The sequence below is a fragment of the Elephas maximus genome, chromosome 6, assembly GCF_024166365.1.
Source record: "Elephas maximus indicus isolate mEleMax1 chromosome 6, mEleMax1 primary haplotype, whole genome shotgun sequence".
NCBI lineage: Eukaryota > Metazoa > Chordata > Mammalia > Proboscidea > Elephantidae > Elephas > Elephas maximus.
In genome coordinates this window covers 117,054,153-117,075,378 of record NC_064824.1, presented here as the reverse complement: position 1 = coordinate 117,075,378, position 21,226 = coordinate 117,054,153, and the positions used below count along the sequence as shown (strand labels likewise).

At 38.3% G+C, this 21,226-nt stretch overlaps 1 protein-coding gene across 6 annotated transcripts in view; it reads left to right on the top strand.

Annotated features, from left to right (window-relative positions):
* The window catches only part of USP37 (ubiquitin specific peptidase 37), an 80,390-nt gene extending 59,169 nt beyond the window's left edge, over positions 1–21,221 (top strand). For 5 of the 6 annotated variants that reach the window (XM_049888159.1, XM_049888160.1, XM_049888161.1 and 2 more), the window contains 6 exons: positions 5,524–5,690; positions 8,469–8,529; positions 12,927–13,042; positions 15,026–15,095; positions 15,520–15,658; positions 16,552–21,221. In XM_049888159.1, coding sequence (XP_049744116.1) covers positions 5,524–5,690; positions 8,469–8,529; positions 12,927–13,042; positions 15,026–15,095; positions 15,520–15,658; positions 16,552–16,639 — 641 coding nt within the window. In that variant the 3' untranslated portion in view covers positions 16,640–21,221. Of the gene's footprint in view, positions 1–5,523; positions 5,691–8,468; positions 8,530–12,926; positions 13,043–15,025; positions 15,096–15,519; positions 15,659–16,551 lie in introns of those variants that run through there. The other variant, XR_007517962.1, reaches the window with a different exon arrangement.
* Positions 21,222–21,226: the final 5 nt, after the last annotated feature.

Sequence of the window (21,226 nt, the reverse complement as noted above, 5' to 3'; positions counted from 1 at the left end):
CAGTAAGTCCAGTCAGCTGTGCCTCCAAAATATGTCCTGAATTCAACGATTTGCCAACATTTTCATGGCTATAACACTAGTCTTCCATCTCTCACCTGGACCACTGCAAATGATTCCTAACTACTATGTCTTCTTCCACCTTTGCCCCTTTGCAAACATTCTTTCATGAACAAAACAAAATAATCTGTCTAAAGCCTAAATCATAACTGTATCACTCTCCTGCTTAAAACTTATTGTGACTTCCCATTACACTTAATATAAAAATCCAGGCTTCTTACTGCGGCCTGTCTCCACTCTCCCCTTCTTTCATCTACTTTAGCCATACTGGCATTCTGTTCCTCAAGCATGCTTAGTTCATGCTCGTCTCACAACCTTTGCATGTAAACTTCTTAAGGGCAAGGGCCATCTCACCCTGATTATCACATTATCCCCAGCTTCTAGTACAGTGATTGGCACATAGTAGATTTTCAACACATGTTTGTGACCTAACAAATTGGCTATCTGGTGAAATCACCTGAGGAGGGGAAGGGAGACTGGCCAAGTCACAGTCTTCAGACACCAGCCAGTGTATGTGAAGGTCCAGAGATGAGAAAGTCCGTGGCAAGTTAGTGGACCAAAAAGAAGTTCAGAATGTTCTGCATGGCTGGAGCATAGTGTTAAGGGGAAAAGGCAAAAGATGAGACTATAGAGTTATGCAATCTCCAATTTTTGCATGATAGAATTTTGCAAGACCAACAACTTCATTGCAACTACTTTTCAACAACATAAACAGCAACTATATACATGGACCTCACTAGATGGAATACACAGGAATCACATTGACTACATCTGTGGAAAGAAATGAAGAAGAAGCTCAGCATCATCAGTCACGACAGGGCCAGGGGCTGGCTGTGAAACATATCACCAGTTGTTCATATGCAAGTTCAGGTTGAAGCTGAAGAAAATTAGAACAAGTCCACAAGAGCCAAAATATGACCTTAAGTATATCCCACCCAAACTGAGAGACCATCTCAGGAATAGATTTGACATGCTGAACACTAATGACTGAAGAACAGACAAGTTTTGGAATGACATCAAGGACATCATACATGAAGAAAACAAGAGGTCATTAAAAAGACAGGAAAGAAAGAAAAGACCAAAATGGGTGTCACAAGAGACTCTGAAACCTGCTCTTGAACACAGAGTAGCTAAAACGAAAAGAAGAAATGATGAAGTAAAAGCTAAACAGAAGATTCCAGAGGGCTGCTGGAGAAGACAGAGTATATAATGAAATGTACAAAGACTTGGAGTTAGAAAACCAAAAGGGAGGAACACACTTAGCATTTTGCAAGTTGAAAGAATTCAAACCTTGAGTTGCAATATCAAAGGATTCTACTGGGAAAATATTGAACAACACAGAAAGCATCAAAAGAAGATGGGCAGAATACACAGAGTCACTGTACCAAAAAGAATTAGTTGACGTTCAACCATTTCAGGAGGTAGCATATGATCAAGAATTGATGGTACCAAAGGAAGAAATCCAAGCTGCACTGAAGGCATTGGCGGAAAACGAATCTCCAGGAATTGACAGAATACCAATTGGGATGTTTCAACAAGCAAATGCAGTGCTGGAGGTGCTCGCTCATCTATGCGAAGAAATTTTGATGGACAGCTGCATGGCCAACTGACTGGAAGAGATCCATGTTTGTGCCATTCCAAACAAAGATGATCCAACAGAATGCAGAAATTATCAAACAATATCATTAATATTACATACAAGTAAAATTATGCTAAAAATCATTCAAAAGCAGTTGCAGCAGTACATCAACAGGGAACTGACAGAAATTCAAGCTGGATTCAGAAGAGGATGTGGAATGAAGGATATCTTTGCTGATGTGAGATGAATCTTGGCTGAAAGCAGAGAATACCAGAAAGATGGTTACCTGTATTTTATTGCCTATGCAAAGGCATTTGACTGTGTGGCTCATAACAAATTATGGATAACACTGGGAAGAATGAGAATTCCAGAACGCTTTAATTGTGCTCATGGGGAACCTGTACATAAACCAAGAGTCAGTCTATCCTGCAGAGTAAAGGGATGCTCCACGGTTTAAAATCATGAAATGTATGCATTAGGGTTGTGTCCTTTCACCATACTTACTCAATCTGTATGCTGAGCAGATAATCCGAGAAGCTGGATTACACGAAGAAGGATGCGGCGTCAGTATCGAAGGAAGATTCCTTAACAGCCTGCGGTATGCAGATGATACAACATTCCTTGCTGAAGGTGAAGAGGACTTCCACTTACTGATGAAGATAAGACTATAGCCTTCAGTATGGATTACACCTCAACATAAAGAAAACGGAAATCCTCACAACTGGAACAATAAGCAGCATCATGATAAATGAAGAAAAGATGGAAGTCATGGATTTCGTTTTACTTGAATCCACAGTCAGCCCCCATGGAAACAGAAGTCAAGAAATCAGATGACGTATTGCATTGGGTATATCTGCTGGAAGGACCTCTTTAAAGTGTTGAAAAGGAAAAATGTCACTTTGAGGACTAAGGTACGTCTGACCCAAGCCATGATATTTTCAACACCTCATGTGCATGTGAAAACTCGACAATGAATAAGGAAGACCAAAGAAAAATTGACACCTTTGGATTATGGTGTTGGCAAAGAATATTGAATATACTATGGACTCCCAGAAGAACAAACAAATCTGTTTTAGAAGAAGTACAGCCAGAATATTCCTTAGAAGGGAGGATGGAGAGACTTTGTCTCACATACTTTGGACATGTTATCAGGAGGAACTAGTCCCTAGAGATGGACATCATGCTTGGTAAAGTAGATGGTCAGTGAAAGGGAAGAAGACCCTCAATGAAATGGATGATCACAGTGGCTGCAACAGCGGGCTCAAGCATAACAAAGATAATGAGGATGGCGCAGGACCAGGTGGTGGTTTTTTCTTTCGTACATAGGAGTCACTATGAGTAGGAACCAGCCCAACCATATCTAACAACCCCAAAACCATGTTTAGAAGTTTGGACTTTTATTTCAGAAGCATTAGGGAGCTATTCAGTACTTGTAAGCAAACAAATGTTTGATAAAGATATATGTTTGTAAAAAGATCATTCTGGCTGCAGTGTACAACATAAATTAGAGAAGAATCAAAAATAGTCTTGGGAGAGCTATTAGGAAGCTACTGTAGCTCAAACCAAAAGTTAATGGTGCCCTAAACTGAGGTTTTTGTGTGAATAAGAAAAGTTGATGGATTCAAGAGGTACTTAGATTTTATCTGATGTGAGGGGTGAATGAGAGGGAGAAATGAAAAATGACCCACAGGTTTCTGTCTTTAAAAAAAAACATGTGGACAGTGATCCCATTTGCTGGAATATATTGTTGTTGTTAAGTGCCGTCAAGTTGGTTCCAACCCATGGTGACCCCGTCTGTGTACAACAGAACAAAACACTGACCAGTCCTGCACCATCCTCACCATCGCCGCTGTGTTTGAACCCATTGCTGTACCACTGTGTCAGTCCCTCTCATTGAGTGTCTCCCTCTTTTTCACTGACCCTCCACTTTACCAAGTATGATGTCCCTCTTGAGGGACTGGTCCCTTCTGGGATATTAAAAAAAAAAAATTTTTTTTTTTTTTTTTTTGGATATAGACTATAAGAACCAGGTTTCAGTTGGGGAGGTGGTGGAAGAGATAGTTGACGTATTTGGTGTTAAGAATGTTGAGTGGTAACATGTGAATCCCTTTTGATCCATTGTGCAGGTTCTTTAGAAATAGGTCATTTTTTGTAGTCATATTTGTTGCCACAGATTTTAAGTAGTTTCTTGACATGTCTGATAATTTTAGCATTTTAATGTAAACCACCTTGATCTGTTTTCTGTCATGTGGGTTAAGTGCTAGTGTAATTCCAGGGCTGCCTGAGGGCTGTGTTGGTACATTGAGTACTGAAAATTATTGGTTAAGAAAACTTGTACTTCTTTCACTTTTTTAATGAGTATATTTTGATATTAAAAGTAATAATATTCATCTTAGGCCCTAAAATAGCAACCTTAACTCCCAAATCTTTCTTCCACTTGAAATGCTCACCATCAATTAACTTCATATTTTTCAGTTCCAAATTTCCGGAAGAGATAATCTGATTGGTTGAGTCATAGCCATTCCTGGTCCAGTAAGCTAAGGCCAGCAGGGCAGAGAGGGTCATAGCCTTCAGGGCTGCCCCTTTCAGGCTATGGGAAGGGCTGTTTCTCCAAGAATGGAGGAAAGGAAAAGATTGATACCTCCAGTGTAATCGCTTTTTAAAAAATCAGAATCATACTGCTTTTTGCACTTAATAAAAAGCCTAGTTTCTTTTCCTTTTCCTCTTTTAATAAATACTCAGTTTATTTTAATGGTAAAATTCAGCAGTTAAATACAATTAAAAATGATGACTAAAACCAAGGAGCTGTAAGCTTCGGAGTTGTCTGTGCTGTAGAAAAATGTCCGTTTATAATGTAATATTAGAGCAGGTAAACAGCATATACTGTTTTAAAAGCAGTCTGTATGAAATGAGTATTTAAAGATAATTCTCATTGACCAGTTAAATTGTATGAGAATTTTCTTAAGATAATAATTTTTACCTTGATAGGGTTTGATATATTTGAAGAGTTCTTTTTTCCACTTGTACGATATTAAAAGTTATGATGAAGTGTTGTTGCCTTCTCACAGTTCAGATAACTAGACAAATCATGATCATTCTGTTATCCCAGCTAGCCACAGCCTAGAGATTGAGAAGGTAGAGAAAGAAAGAAAAGATTAAGATTTTTTTCCTTACCTCCCTGGATGAATATTTTAAACTTGTATGCTGTGATGGATTTGTGGGTACATAAGTTGTTTATTACTGTTTTTTAGCTCTTTTGGTTTAGAATATATATAAGGCTTGTTTGATTATTAATGTGAAAACATACACTCTCTTAATATACAATGTAGCAGATGGAAAAATGTCAGTATTACCTTAATCATTTTAGCCTAATCCTTACTTCATTTACTCTGAACAATACTTTATTCCCAGTGCTTGGTCGTGTGACATTATGACCTATGAACACGGCTGTTTGTTTTATTCCTTAACCATAGTGTGCTTCTAATGATCAGTTACGTCTCAGAGTCGTTTTTATAGGTCAGTGATCCTCATCCAGGGGCGATTTTGCTCCCCTGGGGGACATTTGACAGTGTTTGTTATTTTGGATTGTCACAACTGGGGGGAAGGGGTTGCTCTTGGCATCTAGTGAGTAGAGTCCAGGGATGCTGCTAAAGATCCTATAGTGCACCAATCAGCCCCTTCCAACAACAGCAAAAAATGTCAATAGTGCTGAAATTAAGAAACCCTGCTATAGATGTAGTAGGATGAAATTGTGCCGTTTCTCAAATAAGTTATATGTGAGGTTAGGATAAATTACCCTCTGAACAGTAGATGTCACTCTAGCTCAGATGTGTCAGTTCTTCAGTGAGGGTTTTCCTGAATAATGACTTTATGTTCTGCTCCCTCAGATCCTGCCAGTTTTACTGAGATAACTAAAGACTGTGACGAGAATAAAGAAAACAAAACTCCTGAAGGGTCTCAGGGAGAGGTTGATTGGCTCCAGCAGTACGATATGGAGCGTGAAAGGGAAGAGCAAGAGCTTCAGCAGGCGTTGGCTCAGAGCCTTCAGGAGCAAGTAAGTTATGTGGCTACTTTCTCCATACCTGTCTTTCCCAAGAAATAAAATCATACCATGTAGTGATCACTTACTGTACAGCCGACATTGTTCCAAAGTGATTTACATACACTAAATCATTGATCCACATGGGAAAAAACAAACTTAATTGGGGCTTTGCCTTGGATTTAAAGTGGAAACCATTGATAGTTGTTCTTTTTATTGAAAATTCATATGTAACAAAATGTATTGTTGGTTCTCTTCCCTTACTGTGGTTCATTGCACGTTAAAGCAAGATGGGATATTAGAAATCATCCCAGCCCAACTTCATTTTGCCAGCTGTAAAAACAGCCAGCGTACCACCCTGATTTTATTTTAATATTTTAAAGCAGTATATTTGTTTTGGTCATTTTCTCACAATATAAATACTTTGCTGTGAATTTGTACATAAAATTCTCAGGAATATTATCTAAATCCTAATTTTCAGATTGTCATTATAGGAGAACATTTATCTGCTCTATTCATTATGCAGTAATCTGTTCTTCAGTTTTTAGTTATGGTTTGTATTTACCAAAGCTGGTTGATTTGCACCGTTGTACCCCCCTGAGATATCTGACTGATAGGTGGTTTCATGGTTGTCTGATCCTGTGGAGTCCAAATCATGTTACTAGTAAAAATTTACCAAGACTCCATAGAAGGAATGTATAATATTAGTGTTTGCACGTAATCAGACTACGAAATCTAGTTTCTCTAAAACAGTGGTTCTTGGCCTTGACCACACATTAAAATTATCGGGAGAGCTTTAAAAAATACTGATGCCTGGCTTGTGTCCCTCAGAAATTCTGATGTCATGGATGTCTGCAATCATGTGTTGCTTAACGTCCACAGTACATTCTGTGAAATAGGTAGGATGTTACGTGATTTGGAAGTTGTGCAAACACCGTACAGGCAGTCCCTGGGTTACGAACAAGATCTGATCCTAAGTCTGTCTATAAGTCGAATTTGTAGGTGAGTTGGAACAGGTACATATGGTTCTTATTTAGCATGAGTTAGTCAAATGTTTGTCTTAGTATACAGTATATATTTTACCCTTCTATGCGTACAAAAAACTGAAGAAATACTTGCACCCCATGCAGTGTTTTCACGAGTGTCACAGAGTAGTATGTGCATTCGTTACTGTGAACCACTGTACTGAAATCAGATTTTTAATATGATAGGCTTCCACTACATCCTGTTACATTCACTGCATCCCGTTCTCCAGTCAGGATTTCTGAGCTCTATTATAACTTCATGGGACCATGGACGTATATGCAGTTGGATGTTGCCCAAACAGACGTTATGTGGCACATGACTATATTTCTTTTTTTTTTCCCCAATCAGAATTTTTAAAAGCTTTCCCTGGTGATTCTAATGTGCAGGCAAGGTTGAGAACTGCTACTCGAAAAACATTGCAAAACCAGTCGTTTTATATCTATTTATTTATGAAGAGTACTGCCCTAGCTGTCTTGTTAAGATGTATGTATAAGGTGTATATATGTCAAACTATTTTACGGCGAATACGTAATCATTTGTTTTAGGAAACTTATTTTTACTGTAAAAGACCAAGGTCTGCTTTCTTAGAAACTATTCCTTAGAGTGTACAAAAGGAAAGTTCAGCACCACTCTTTTTCGTGGATGAAAGATATATATCCTATATTTTGTCAGCTAACCCAGTTTAAACTACCCGATCTTTTCCAGGTGTGAGAATAGGGTTGTAAGATGAAATTTCTTTAGTTTGGTATCCCTGCATCATTCTGTTCTGGTTTTAGAGTAGACTTTATATACTTGGGTAACTTTATGGAATCCTATTTCCTCTTAGATAATATTTTTGTTACTTTCTTGAATACAGTATTATTGCTCCTAGAGGACTATAGTGCAGAATAGTACTTTCTTTGTTTCTTATATGATTTTGTAACTTTAAAACCAAGTGTAGAATTTAGAAAAGTAAAGAATTCTACTTAAATTATATGTTTCTATGTTCATGTATTATTTGTGTATTGTCTTTTCTCTGAAGATGAGGGAGGAATTTTTTTAATATTTAGCATTTTCGTATTCCTTTTTATGATTAAAGTAGTCATCTAGTTGAGGTATTTTTAGGAGATAGCAGAGATGCTGTTTCTTTAGGAGAACCACAAATATATTAGAAAAGTGACGATTAACAGCATTCATTTAGCAAGTATGTACCAAGCATCTACTATGTCTCTTGGTCTCTGTATCAAGAAGAGAAATAGAAACCTGTGAATAGTATCTTGTGGAAATACCTTATCTTGCTCTCGTAGCCTTAGGGTCAGTGCAGGCTCACCATCCGTTAAAGAGAACAAATTGTGCACACTTCTTCCTGGCTTTCATTCAGTGTCATTATGTTGGTGGCTTGAAATTGGCCATGGTGGGAGTATTTATTCCATGAAAATCCAACAAATACTATGAATCAGGGAAAAGGAAAGAGTGCGGTTTGCTGAATATTTACTGCATGCCAGGCATTTTACACATATTAGGAGAAAGGGAATTACATCGTAATGTCACATTGAAGGACTTTTGGTTGGCAATCCAAATGCCAATGTCTAGAGGAGATAGCATTTAAGAGGGACAATGTTGGAAAAAGTGAAGAACTTCCCATGTCCTTCAAAAGGCCATAGTCCAAAGATCTTAAGGTTGTGAAAACATTAGCAAACACTTCCAGAGTAGCTGATTTCATCCTCATTAAATAAATTTAATCAATAACTTCTTTAAATACCTTAGTTTTTATTCTTGTCCCTTTAGGAGGCTTGGGAACAGAAAGAAGATGATGACATCAAAAGAGCTACAGAGTTAAGTCTTCAAGGTGTGGAGAATATTTTAATTGCATTTTTTAAATGGCAAAATGTGTCACACATGCAGACAAGTGCATATAAAATGTGTGTGTCCGCTATTTTTAATAATAATAGCAAATTTGAACAGCTCCAGGTAAAGAGAACCTTAGAAGTTACCTGTGTACCCCTCCTTTTCCTTCTCCCTCCCAGAGAAAACCACTATTCTCACATTTGTACTAACATCAGCTTGCTTGTTGTTGTTAGGTGCCGTCGAGTCCGTTCCGACTCATAGTGACCCTATCTGTGCACAGCAGAACGAAACACTGCCTGGTCCTGAGCCATCCTTACAATTGTTGTTATGCTTGAGTTCATTGTTGCAGCCACTGTGTCAGTCTACCTCGTTGAGGGTCTTCCTCTTTTCCGCTGACCCTGTACTCTGCCAAGTATGATGTCCTTCTCCAGGGACTGATGCCTCCTGACAACATGTCCAAAGTATGTAAGATGCAGTCTCGCCATCCTTGCTTCTAAGGAGCATTCTCGTTGTACTTCTTCTAAGACAGATTTTTTCGTTCTTTTGTCAGTCCATGGTATATTCAATATTCCTTGCCAACACCACAATTCAAAGGCCTCAATTCTTCTTTGGTCTTCCTTATTCACTGTCCAGCTTTCACATGCATATGATGCGATTGAAAATACCATGGCCTGGGTCAGGTGCACCCTAGTCTTCAAGGTGACATCTTTGCTCTTCAACACTTTGAAGAGGTCCTTTGCTGCAGATTTACCCAATGCAATGAGTCTTTTGATTTTTTGACTGCTGTTTCCATGGCTGTTGATTGTGGATCCAAGTGAAATGAAATCCTTGACAACTCCAACCTTTTCTCCATTTATCATGATGTTGCTCATTGGTCCAGTTGTATTTTTGTTTTCTTTATGTTGAGGTACGATCCATACCAAAAGCTGTGGTCTTTGATCTTCATTAGCAAGTGCTTCAAGTCCTCTTCACTTTCAGCAAGCACAGTTGTGTCATCTGCATAATGCAGGTTGTTAATGAGTCTTCCTCCAATCCTGATGCCCCATTCTTTTTCATATAGTCCAGCTTCTTGGATGATTTGCTCAGCATACAGATTGAATAGGTATGGTGAAAGAATACAACCCTGACGCACACCTTTCCTGACTTTAAACCAATCAGTATCACCTTGTTCTGTCTGAACAACTGCCTCTTGATCTATGTAAAGGTTCCTCATGAGCACAATTAAGTGTTCTGAAATTCCCATTCTTTGCAGTGTTATCCGTAATTTGTTATGATCCACACAGTCGAATGCTTTTGCACAGTCAATAAAACACAGGCAAACATCCTTCTGGTATTCTCTGCTTTCAGCCAGGATCCATCTGACATCAGCAGTGATATCCCTGGTTCCACGTCCTCTTCTGAAACCGGCCTGAATTTCTGGCAATTCCCTGTCAATATACTGCTGCAGCTGTTTTTGAATGATATTCAGCAAAATTTTGCTTGCTTATCTTTATAATTTTACCAAACTGTATCCATATCCCTAAACAATATATTTTTTTAGTTTTGAAAAACTAAATAGCAAGGGTAATCTCTCTGTATAATGAAAGAGCTATAGTGCCACTTTTAAGTATTAGGAAAAGGTAATGCAGCTTCAATTTCCTTATGAATCACTCTGGGGGTAGTCTGTGGGCAAGGTCATGAGTGAGTACTCAAGGAAACATAAGGTTCACCACTGTCATGGCATTTGGCAGGACCAATATATGGACCAGATACTGGCAGTTCACAAGAGTGTATAGCTTTGGGGGATTTTCTGTTTCGAATATCATTGTGGTCTTTCTCCAGCTCTCAGAAATAGAGCAGAATACTTTAGTGGTAAGTATTGTAGGCTGATTTAGACAACAGGGCATGGGGGAAAGAGCAGGAATTTCACTGGCACATGGTTTAGACAAAGTTACAAGTAAGCCAGGCTAGACTCACCCAGGCATTCTTCTCAGTCATATTGCTCCAGTCTGGACTGATTGACCTCTACATCTGTGCACAGAGAGCCTGAGATCTCTCTTAATCAATCTTCTGGGGATTCTCTCTGATTCTCTACTTGGTTTGACTTTCCCATGTTCTATATCTGATTCTTCCTCATTCTCAATGTATTCATGTTTTGATGGAGAACATCCTCACTGAGAGGAAGACCCTCAATAAGATGGATTGACACAATGGCTGCAGCAACAGGCTCAAGCATAACAAAGATTGTGAGGATGGTGCAGGACCGGGCAATGTTCCATTCTGTTGTATGTAGGGTCGCTGTTGAGTCGGAACCTAACAACAACAACATCCTCCAGTGGCTTCTTGAAAAAAGGGAAGTGACTTCGATTTTTTGGAGACCTTATAACTTGTGGCTTCAGGTACTCGTGTCCTTTAATTCTAGGAAATTTTATTGAATTATTGATGGTTTTCTCCCCTCTATTTTGTTTTTTTGAACTGTTATCCATACCACTTAGTCTGGTCCTTTTAATCTTCTGATCTCTTCTCTCTAATTTTCTTTTATCATTTTGATCTACATTTTGGGACATTTCTCCAACCTTATCTCCAACTCCAAACCTTCTGTTGAGTTTTTATTTCTATCATGTTTCTAATTTTGAAGAACTGTTTTGTGCGGTGAATGTTCCATTTTTATAAGATTTTTTTTTCATGGAAGTAATATCATCTCACTTCTCTGAGAATATTAAATATAGTTTGCTTGCTTGCTTGAAGTTTACTTCCCCTTGAAAAGACTATTTCCTCCATATTGTATCCTGTATGTTTATTATGGTCTTTATATTCCTGGTATTCTTTGTTAGAGACCTTCCTCAGATATCTACTAATCTTTGGCTGTCAGCTCGTGATTAAGACTGGATGGACTAAAAAGATGGTTGGAAGCTATGAGCACATGGATAGATAAAACTTGTCAACTTTGAATTTCACAGGGTGGGAATTTTTTTGAGATGTTAGCACTCTTAGGCCTTTCTCTTCAGCTTGTCAGATTCCTAAAGAAGAGTTTTCCAAACTCTTGCCCAAAGAGAAAAGATGTGGCCTTCAGAGTTCTAGAAGCCAAGTATAGGAATAGGGCTGGAGATGGGGGTCCGTATGCTCGTGATTTTATACTGTCACCTTCTCCCCTATTTTCAGTATATGGTACTCATGACCTCACCTGTGCCTGTCATTCCCCAGTCCAGAGACTGTTTTACACTCTTCAGAGAGAAATCTCCAGACTTCTTTGATTGCCCAGCAGTACATAGTTGAGGGAGGGAGTGGATCTAGGAGTCTTTTTCTCAGACAGCTTTCACCTAGTCCTTATTTTACTCCTCCACCCGCTCCTTCACCTACTCCGGAGGTACCTGGTACTTCCAAGTCTTGAGTCTGTGATCTAAACTGGCTTGATTCTGAAAACTTTTTCCGTTACTGGCATGGTATTTCTAGGGTCTGCTGAGTCAGTTGCTCTCCCCTATTACTAGCTTCCAAAATTTTGATGCTACGATCTCTTTTTCTATTCTTCCCATTCTTACATGTTTGTGTTTTTCGAAGAAGCCTATACTGTGATTTTAGTGGACTTAATTATATAGTAAAACCTGCGAAAGCTGGAATCTGTGAAAAGTGGAAGCCTGTCAGAGAAGGAAAACATAAATGTTTTCCCCTAATAGAGAGTAATAGAAAAGTGGTAAGGATACACTGTTGAAGGCGGAAAACTTATGAGACCTGGAAAAACAAGGCAATCCTGTCGAGTCCTGGCTCTCAGAGGTTTCACTGTGTTTTAAAGCAGATTTATGTACAAATGCTCTTAGATTCTTTAAAGTCATTAGTAAAGATTGGTTGTTCCAGTGAAAGTACATTATTAAAGAAAAAAATGGATCTTGAATTTCCTTGTTTGGTTAGTGTATTTTAGGTGAAACTTAGAAGTTGAATTTCCATTACTTTTTGTTAACAATTCTTTTAAAAAATGACTTAATATCAAAGAAAAATGAAAGGATATTGACCTTTTTATGGGTGCTGTTTCGCAAGGATACTTTATATTTGCTAGTGACACCTATAGGTACCAAGTACTTCAAATCTCATGTATAGTTTATATGATATAAAACTTAGTGAAATTGGGTTGCGTGTAAAATTATATTCTCTTTTTCAGTTTTATTCCTTTCTTATGAAGGTTAGATTGTCTTATCATATAAATAAATTTAAAAGAAAAGGGAGCATTTCTTTTACAGATAGCTGGTACCTGAAATCTTATTCCCCAAGTGGGCTGGGTGGATTGGAAACCTGTAATAATAGTACTCTGTTTTACACTTCCTTAGGATGGTAAAATGTGTACCTCAAGTTATTTTTAATCTTCTAATCACATCTCTTTGTGTCTGCTCCAAGAACTTTTACAGACTTTGTCTTTGTGTTCTTCAGAGTTCAACAGCTCCTTTCTGGATTCCCTGGGTTCTGATGAGGACTCTGGAAATGAGGATGTTTTAGACATGGAGTACACAGAAGCTGAAGCTGAGGAACTGAAGAGAAATGCTGAGGTAATATTTCATTCCCTGAGCAGAACTGGTCAGATCATCAGTACTACTCTTGGCTGGTCATTCTCTCCAACTGTCCCACTGTCAGTTTCTACTGCTGGCTCATTTCTGCCTTTTCCCCTCACCCCTCCTTTTTTTATTTAATTAATTTTGTTGAGAATACGCAGCAAAGACATAACACCAATTCACGTTTCTACATGTACATTTCAGTGGCATTGATTACATTCTCTTGAGTTGTGCAACCATTCTCACCCTCCTTTTCTGAGTTGTTCCTCCCCCATTAACAGTCATTTCTGCCCCTTTGGCAGCCATCGAATGGTCTTTGTTTTCTCCTGTCCTTTACTCTTATATCTTACACACCCAAAAAATCCAGTGCCATCGAGTCCGACTCATAGCGACCCTATAGAACAGAGTAGAACTGCCCCATAGAGTTTCCAAGGAGCACCTGGCGGATTTGAACTGCCAATCCTTTGGTTAGCAGCCATAGTACTTAACCACTGTGCCACCAGGGTTTCCTTCTTACACACAAGATTCTGAAAACAAATAAAAACATCCTAACCACTTTATGTGCCTCTTAGATAGAACTGGGTGACATGGCACTAAAAAAAAAGGCGTATGTATATTAAATTACCTTTAGTTCCACCAAGTAACTCTTAATGTTTATAGTCAAATACCAAAATCATTGGTTATTGCACAGTGAAAACTATTGAGTTAATGATGTTAACTAAGGCTCATATGAATTTTTTTTTTACTTTAACATTAAATAATTATTTTTTTTTCTATTTTCTAAACCTTCTGTAATTTCAGTTACCTAAGTTTTTTTTTTTTTTAAGCTCCAACTAGTCTAACATAACTGCTATTAGCATTTTGATATATTCTTTTGTCTTCCTAACCCCGTATGTGCATAAAAAGAATCATAGTATAAGTAGTTTTTATCCTACTTGTTTTAAGACAAATTACTTAAAACCATTTTTAGTGACTGTACTATATTCCCTCAAATGAACATACTGTTTATTTAATTTTTTCACTAACATAGAGCATTTAAGTTGTTTTTATTTGTCACTGTAATAAGTAATACAATGAGGAACAACGTGTGATTATAGTGTTTTGCATATTTTGGAAATAAATTCCTAGATCAAAGTTTATGAACATTTCAATGGTTTCTGGTTTACGTATGTTGTTGTTAGTTGCCGTCAAGTCTCTTTCAACTCTTACTGACCCCATGTGCCCTGTAGGGTTTCCTAGGCTGTAATCTTTACAGGAGCAGATCTCCAGGCCTTCCAACTGCATTGCGTTTTGGTTAGTAGTCAAGCACTTAACCATTGCACCACCAGGGTTCCTTGGTTTACCTATAGCTATATTTGCCAACATTTTATCTGATAGTGCTCCTACAGTGCATGAATTTCACTGTTCAGATTTGTTTTCTTTTTTTTTACTAACGATATTTTAATTGCATTTTTTTAAATATTAAAAATGTAGAAATTCACCCATAATTCCTACAGCAGTTCTTTTTAGTTTTTCATTCTGCTTTCCAGTACTCAGCCATTAGCATACAGATTTTTATACAGCTGTAATTATTATTTGCATTCATATGAATTTTTTTTTTAAAGTTAACATGTTGCTGATCCGCATAATTTTCTTAAATAAGTGCATAATGTTGTATTGAGTTGGCATGCTACCACCCAGTCAGCTGGCATTGGCTGTATTCTTAGTTCCAGCTTTTCATTATCGTAGATAATGCTGTAGTGAATAACTTGATGCATATACTCTTTTCTTTTGAATTTTTTCCTTAGGATAAATTCTTAGTTAAGGGTTGAATTCTTTGGTCAATGGGTGTGAACAAGCACATCCACTGGATTTTTAATTGAGTCTGACTACACCACACACTGAGCTTAGACATGTCAGTTTTGATATTAAACTTAAATTCAGTGTTTTGCTTTTATTCAAAATGAAGAGTTAAAATTAATGCCTGCGTCTGTTTTCTAGACAGGAACTCTTCCTCATTCCTATCGGCTCATCAGTGTTGTCAGTCACATTGGTAGCACTTCTTCTTCAGGTAAATGGACATCCTGATTTCAGCGTTTTATAAATGGCCTGACTAGCCAGCACTTGTTCCCTTATCAGGCAGTGCTGGGTCTCATTTTTCAAGCTATAAGTTGAATGTATCAAGAAAAACTTTGAAATTCTGTCTTTGGTCACGTTAAGTGTGAATTGTGTTAATAGGTGTAACTGTTTTGAATCTCTATTCATGAATAACCTAAATGCCCCAAACAGAATATACTTACCAAAATAATTGTCCCAGTGTAGTATTTTCCTCCCTTAATTTTCTGTACAGGTTTTTTTGAATGAGTTTTAGAAACATTGGTGGGGGTGGAGTAGATAGGGTGGCCTTTCTCTTTCTGAAACTTCCTGTACCTGAAAAAAGACTCAATATGTTTAAAAAAAAAAAAAACCTTAGTTTAAGATTTTATTTATTTCAGGTCATTACATTAGTGATGTGTACGACATTAAGAAGCAGGCATGGTTTACTTATAATGACCTAGAGGTATCTAAAATCCAAGAAGCTTCCGTGCAGAGTGATCGAGATCGGAGTGGTTACATCTTCTTTTATATGCACAAGTAAGAAATTTTGCCAGATCCAAAGCCACAAGCTAAAAATCACCCAAACTTTCTTCTTCCTTTGAGGGTAAAATGTTCCCATCACTTGACTGGTTGGCAATTTTTGTTTTTTTGTTATTTTGGCCTAGGATTTGTCTCTTAATATTTCCTTATATTTCCGGAATGTTTTCTTTCCTCGGTCAGCATTAATTACTTATCACGCAGTAGCAGCTAGGTATGGAACTTAAGACTGTTTATTTTTATGATAGGGGCTGTCCTTTCATAAACTTTTTTTATCTTCCTATTGTATCAGCTAGAAGATCTGAGTTATGTGGATGGAAACTACATGGCATTTTTATTAAATTGCCAGTTCCCGCCTACTGTTCTAAAAAATGCCAGGGGGTTAAAAAGGTGATTGAATGAATGAGCTGGTTATTTATTGAAATTTAGGCATCAAATTAGGCAGTTCAGTGGTAGAATCCCCCTTCATGCAGGAGACCCAGGTTCGATTCCTAGCCAGTGCACCTCATGTGCAGCCACCACCCATCTGTCAGTGGAGGCTTGTGTGTTGCTATGAGGCTGAAGAGATTTTAACAGAACTTCTAGACTAACATGGAGTAGGAAGAAAGGTTTGGTGAACTACTTCTAAAAATCAGCCAATGAAAACCCTATGAATCACAGTAGTCAGCTTCATAACCAGTCATAGGGATGCTGGAGGACCAGGCAGCGTTCATTCCGTGGTATGGGCTTGCCGTGAATTGGGGGCTGACTTGATGGCAGCTGACAGCAACAAGGCACCAGATAGAATTGTGCAGGCGTCACTAGTACCTATTTTCTGTGACTCTTTCTCTTGTCTGTCTTTTGGTTTTGCTCACCTAATTTTCCTGTTTTATTTTTATTTGGTTTATTTTAAGGGAGATCTTTGATGAGCTGATGGAAACAGAAAAGAACCCTCAGGCACTTAACATGGAAGCAGGGAAGACTACTCGTCAGGCCTCATGAGGAGCAAACTCCTGGGTTGGCAGTTTGCACTGCATATTCTCTTACTGCCTCCCATCTCACCTTGCCTCTGCCCAAAAAGAATTTGGAACTCTACTTGATGCGGGAGCAGCACACAGCTCAGGGCCAAAACAAAAGACGAAAATTGCAATTATGCTGAATGCTCCATGTTGACTGTTTTATGGAAACCTTGGTCTCACATCTGTAGCTGATTATCCTTTTTTTCTCCTACAGGAGCGGCATTTCCTGTTGTCTTGGGAATACATGTTGTAAATATATATATGTACATACACTCACAAACACACATACATATGTATATACGGAATGAGTGGAGCCTTAAAGAGTTAGAATGAGTCAGTCACCAGAGTATGCCTGCTCAAAATTAATAGCACAGCAGTTTGGAGAAGAAATGGAGGTGTCAAAGAGTCTGTTCACCTGAGAAATGTGTGAAGATACACACATACCAGTTGGCTTTTAGCTTTCATGTTCTTTGAGTAGTTTCACTCAAATCACTAATTGTTCGTGTGTTTCTTGTTAGTACAGTTCACTGGAAAGCCAGCCTTCCATGTTACACTAATGACCATTTGTCCTCCTTACAAGGGAAGGGAGTTTCTCTCACCTGACTTAAGGAGCTAAATTTTTTTTTTTTTTTTTTTTAATTATTTTGTGGATTTGTAATGCCTTTGCTGTTTACATGCAGTCCCCCAAAATGGATTGTTGGTGCTTTGGAATGTGTTATGGTCCTACGTTTGGTGTTCATTATATACTCTGCATTTTTGTAAAGAGATTCCCTCTGCAGTATGTTCATCATATGTCATCAATATTATTATCGTGGTAAAGATAGAGTCTTAATTTTCTTCTGTATCATTCTTCCATGGAATAGGCACTACCATAACAGGTTGTAACCAAAACATGAAGAGGTAGGAGGATAATACTGTCCTGGTTGGTACTCCCCAGCAGGTGTTCTTTGAAGGGACAGCCGGGGTGCTTAGAGATAAGGAAGAATGCTAATATCTCTGGCCCTCAAACAGAGGGGGTCAAGAGAAGTGTTCTTGTGTTAAAGCTAAAACTCTGGACCAGTAAAGGTAAACAAGCCCTACCGCAAGTATAGAATTAAGTATGTGAGCTGTAAGATAAAGCTTGAGCATTTAACCATTTGCTGTCTGGCTTTGCCCTTGAAACAGGGCGGAAATTAAAATGTGATTTGGTTTAGGTAATCCTAGAACTAACAAATAACAAAGGTGCATAATGTATTTATCTTACTTTTTAGGTGCTTTGTGTTGAGGCTAAATGAGGGTACAATGTAAAGTACTGCCTGAATCACTCAGCTAGCATAACCACCTTGGTTGAGCAGCTTGTGAAACTATGTAAAGAATGAGTTTGAGGGTGGAATTCTGTCCACAAAATAATTTTGTGAGCCCGAGAATCAGTTGGATCTCACAGAGTTATGTAAAGCAAAATAAAACCTCAGTATTTTCTTTCTTTTTTTTAAATAAATGAAGTGGATTACCCTTCAGTTCTGAGGTAGGAACAAAACCACATCAGTTTTTCAGGGGGAGAAGGCGTTTTAAAATCCATCAGCACAGAGGATACCACATCCTTCCTGACGGGTTTCCTGAAGAGAGCTTCAGCCCCACTCTAGAACTTGGAGAAGTTCCAACATAGTAACCTATTCTCAAATTTAGCATCTTTGAATTGTACATGGCCTCAGCATTTTTGCTTAACTTCTGATAAATGCTTAGCCTCCTTCCGTCTACACACATGCTACTCCAGTGAACGTTGCAAATTGGTACGGTGGTAGACTATGCAGGAGTAGTTTAGAGCAGAGGTGAATATTTGTTTTAAAAGCTAGCTTTTAAATTTTGTTTCATTCCCACCACGGAGCCTCTTTGTGTGTGTGTGTATGTGTGTTTTGCTTAAAAATAACTGGTTCCCTCATAAATGAGTGAAATGGTGATCAGATTCTTTAGCTATTGTTTCTCTTCTGTGTCCACATTCAAGAGCATTGAAAGGCACCGTTAAAAATGATTGGGAATGATTAGAAGTGAGGGCTGCATTAGGGCATAAAGAAAAAAGAAATAATGCCAAAAGCCTGGGTTGCCCCTTAAAGCAGCCCATGGAATTGCTTTGGTAGCTTGCATGTGTGCACGACCTAGAAGCACACTTGGCTCAGAAACCTGATTTGACGTGGGCTTCATCTCTTGGGCAGGACTTGTTAGTTGAAAATAGGTTATTGGGGTATATGAGTTATCCCACTGCTCATATACTCAGATTTTACTTGATATCTGTCCATTTTTGTGGCCTCGTAAGTCTTCCTCCTTTCCCTTCATTCCTTTCACTACAGTGTTATTTTGTCATTTTAGTTCAGTGAAGGGTTAGTGACTAAAAATGGAGATTTCAACTGGACTGTGTTGGTGAGGTTTGTTACTGCTTTGAGGTGGCTGTATATATTTAAAGACTATAAATAGATAATATATTCTTTTTTGCAGTGTGATCAGTTTGCCCAGAATCAGGGGATGGGGCAGTTGGCATGTTGGGGCTAGGAAGGAAGAAGTTATATACGGACAGAGTGCTTCAGACCCAGGCAGTCTGCATAATAACTCATTAATCTTCCCATCGAAAATACCCAGTGTGTGGTTACATTCCTTTAAGTGATAGCGAATTGGAACTTGACAGCACTTCGTTCTGCACACAACCTTGTGCGCTAATTGGGATTTTTTAGAAGAGAAACATAAACCAAACAAAATTTGAGATTATTTTCACCTAATATTATGGAGTGTTGGAAAATTTGAGTGAGTGTGGCCAGATGTTATCACTTTAGTAGCCGTAACTTTAATTCTGGCCTTAAGATAGACTCCCCTTTATAGAGAACATTCTTATATGTGTGTCCACAGTCATCAATTTGGTCTCAGCAGGATAGAATTAGAAGCAAATCTATGAATTGTTCTGCTGTTTATATTTTGATTCTAAAATTATCTGTTTACTTGCCAGGGTCTGTTAATTTCAGGCCTAACTTAAATGGTTTAACGATAAATTGAACAAATGTAAAAGTGTTTACATTTTAAGAAGTATGCAGTGTATTACAGATTCAGCTAATTGACTCCACAAGGCAAATACTAGTCTACACCTTTCTTTATTTCTCTCCTTGATCAAGTATAAAATTGTTCTAAACGATAAGCTTTAAGAATTAAAACCTAGCAAGGTAATTCACAGAGGTAGTTACTCTTCCCTACTGCAGTTAGCATTGTAGCAGTATAAACACAGCTCTGCGCGTGCCCAGCCACGGATGGAGTTGTTGAAAGAAGCTTACCTGGAGAACCCTAAACTAAAGATTCTTGGCAGTATCTCAGATACAGAGTTGAGTGTTCTGGGTATCGGGAGGGCGTTTGGGGAACATACAGTGAAAGAGGTAGCATAAACTCATTTAGGATTTACTGAAAGGTTATATTAAAAAATGCCCTTTCCCTCTTTCTCCTAAGTGACTTCAGTGGATGCTTTTGATTATCCAGCCTTTGTTTTTCCCTGTTTGGTTTAATTGACCCGTTATGTGGTCTTTTGTTTTAAATCAGGGAAGCAGAACAGATGGCAAGTACACATGGATCTTGTATTTATTGGGAGATTTTTAGAAAAATCACCAAAAAGCACTAAGTCACCAAAATGTCCCAATTAAACGGATCTGTCCTTGTCCTCTCCGTCTTCCTTTACACTGAGTGATGTCCTCTTACAAGTGTGTACCAAAATTAAACAGACTCTTCCCTCTGACACCTTGCCTAATGCATTACTTCAAAATTCTCGTTTTGTCTCAGTTGATACGTCTTATTAACACCTGGAAATATATATACTTTATGGGGAAACTGGCTTGTTAGGCCTTGAGAGTTTTGTGACAATTTTTTTGCCGTGTCTCACCACGATCATTGACTCCTTTATGGCATGCTTTGCTTACTAGACTTCAGGCAATCTCTTTTGTTGTATCCTATTTATACACAGTTGGTAAATTGTTTCTTTTCCGTGTGTGCCATGTATCGGAGGTTTTGAAGTATTTAATAAAAAGTATGCCAGTGTAAACATAAAACCAGCCGATCTTAGTGACACTGGACTTTGCTTAGAATACAGAGATTCAGAGTATAGGTGCCTCCACTGGCATAAGAGTGGATGAGAGCCTGAATCAGGACCCAGATTTGTCAGGGTTGAGTGCCAGAACCCAGAAGAGCAATCACCATCTGTTTCAAGAACAGAGTGGGCCTGTCCAAGAGTGAGACCACGTGGGGTTGTGCACACTTCTCTTCTTCCCCGGCTTTCCCTCCCTCTGACCTTGTCCTTCCTGCCCCAGCTTATCTGGCCTATGTCAGTGTTGTTTATTTATGCTTACAGAGAGGAAAACAGAAGTGGGGTTCCTACATTTTGCCTAATTGAGCTGCTACCAGCTTGGCTAGCAGCCTTGGCCACATTATATGTGAAGTGGTTTTTCTTTGTATTCTGAGTGACTTTTGATTCTGATTCTTCATTGTTGTTTTGTATGGAGCAGCACTTTATCTGTGTTTTAGCAGAACTATTCCTCTGTACCCTTTACGGTTTTTCCTCATTGGTGTT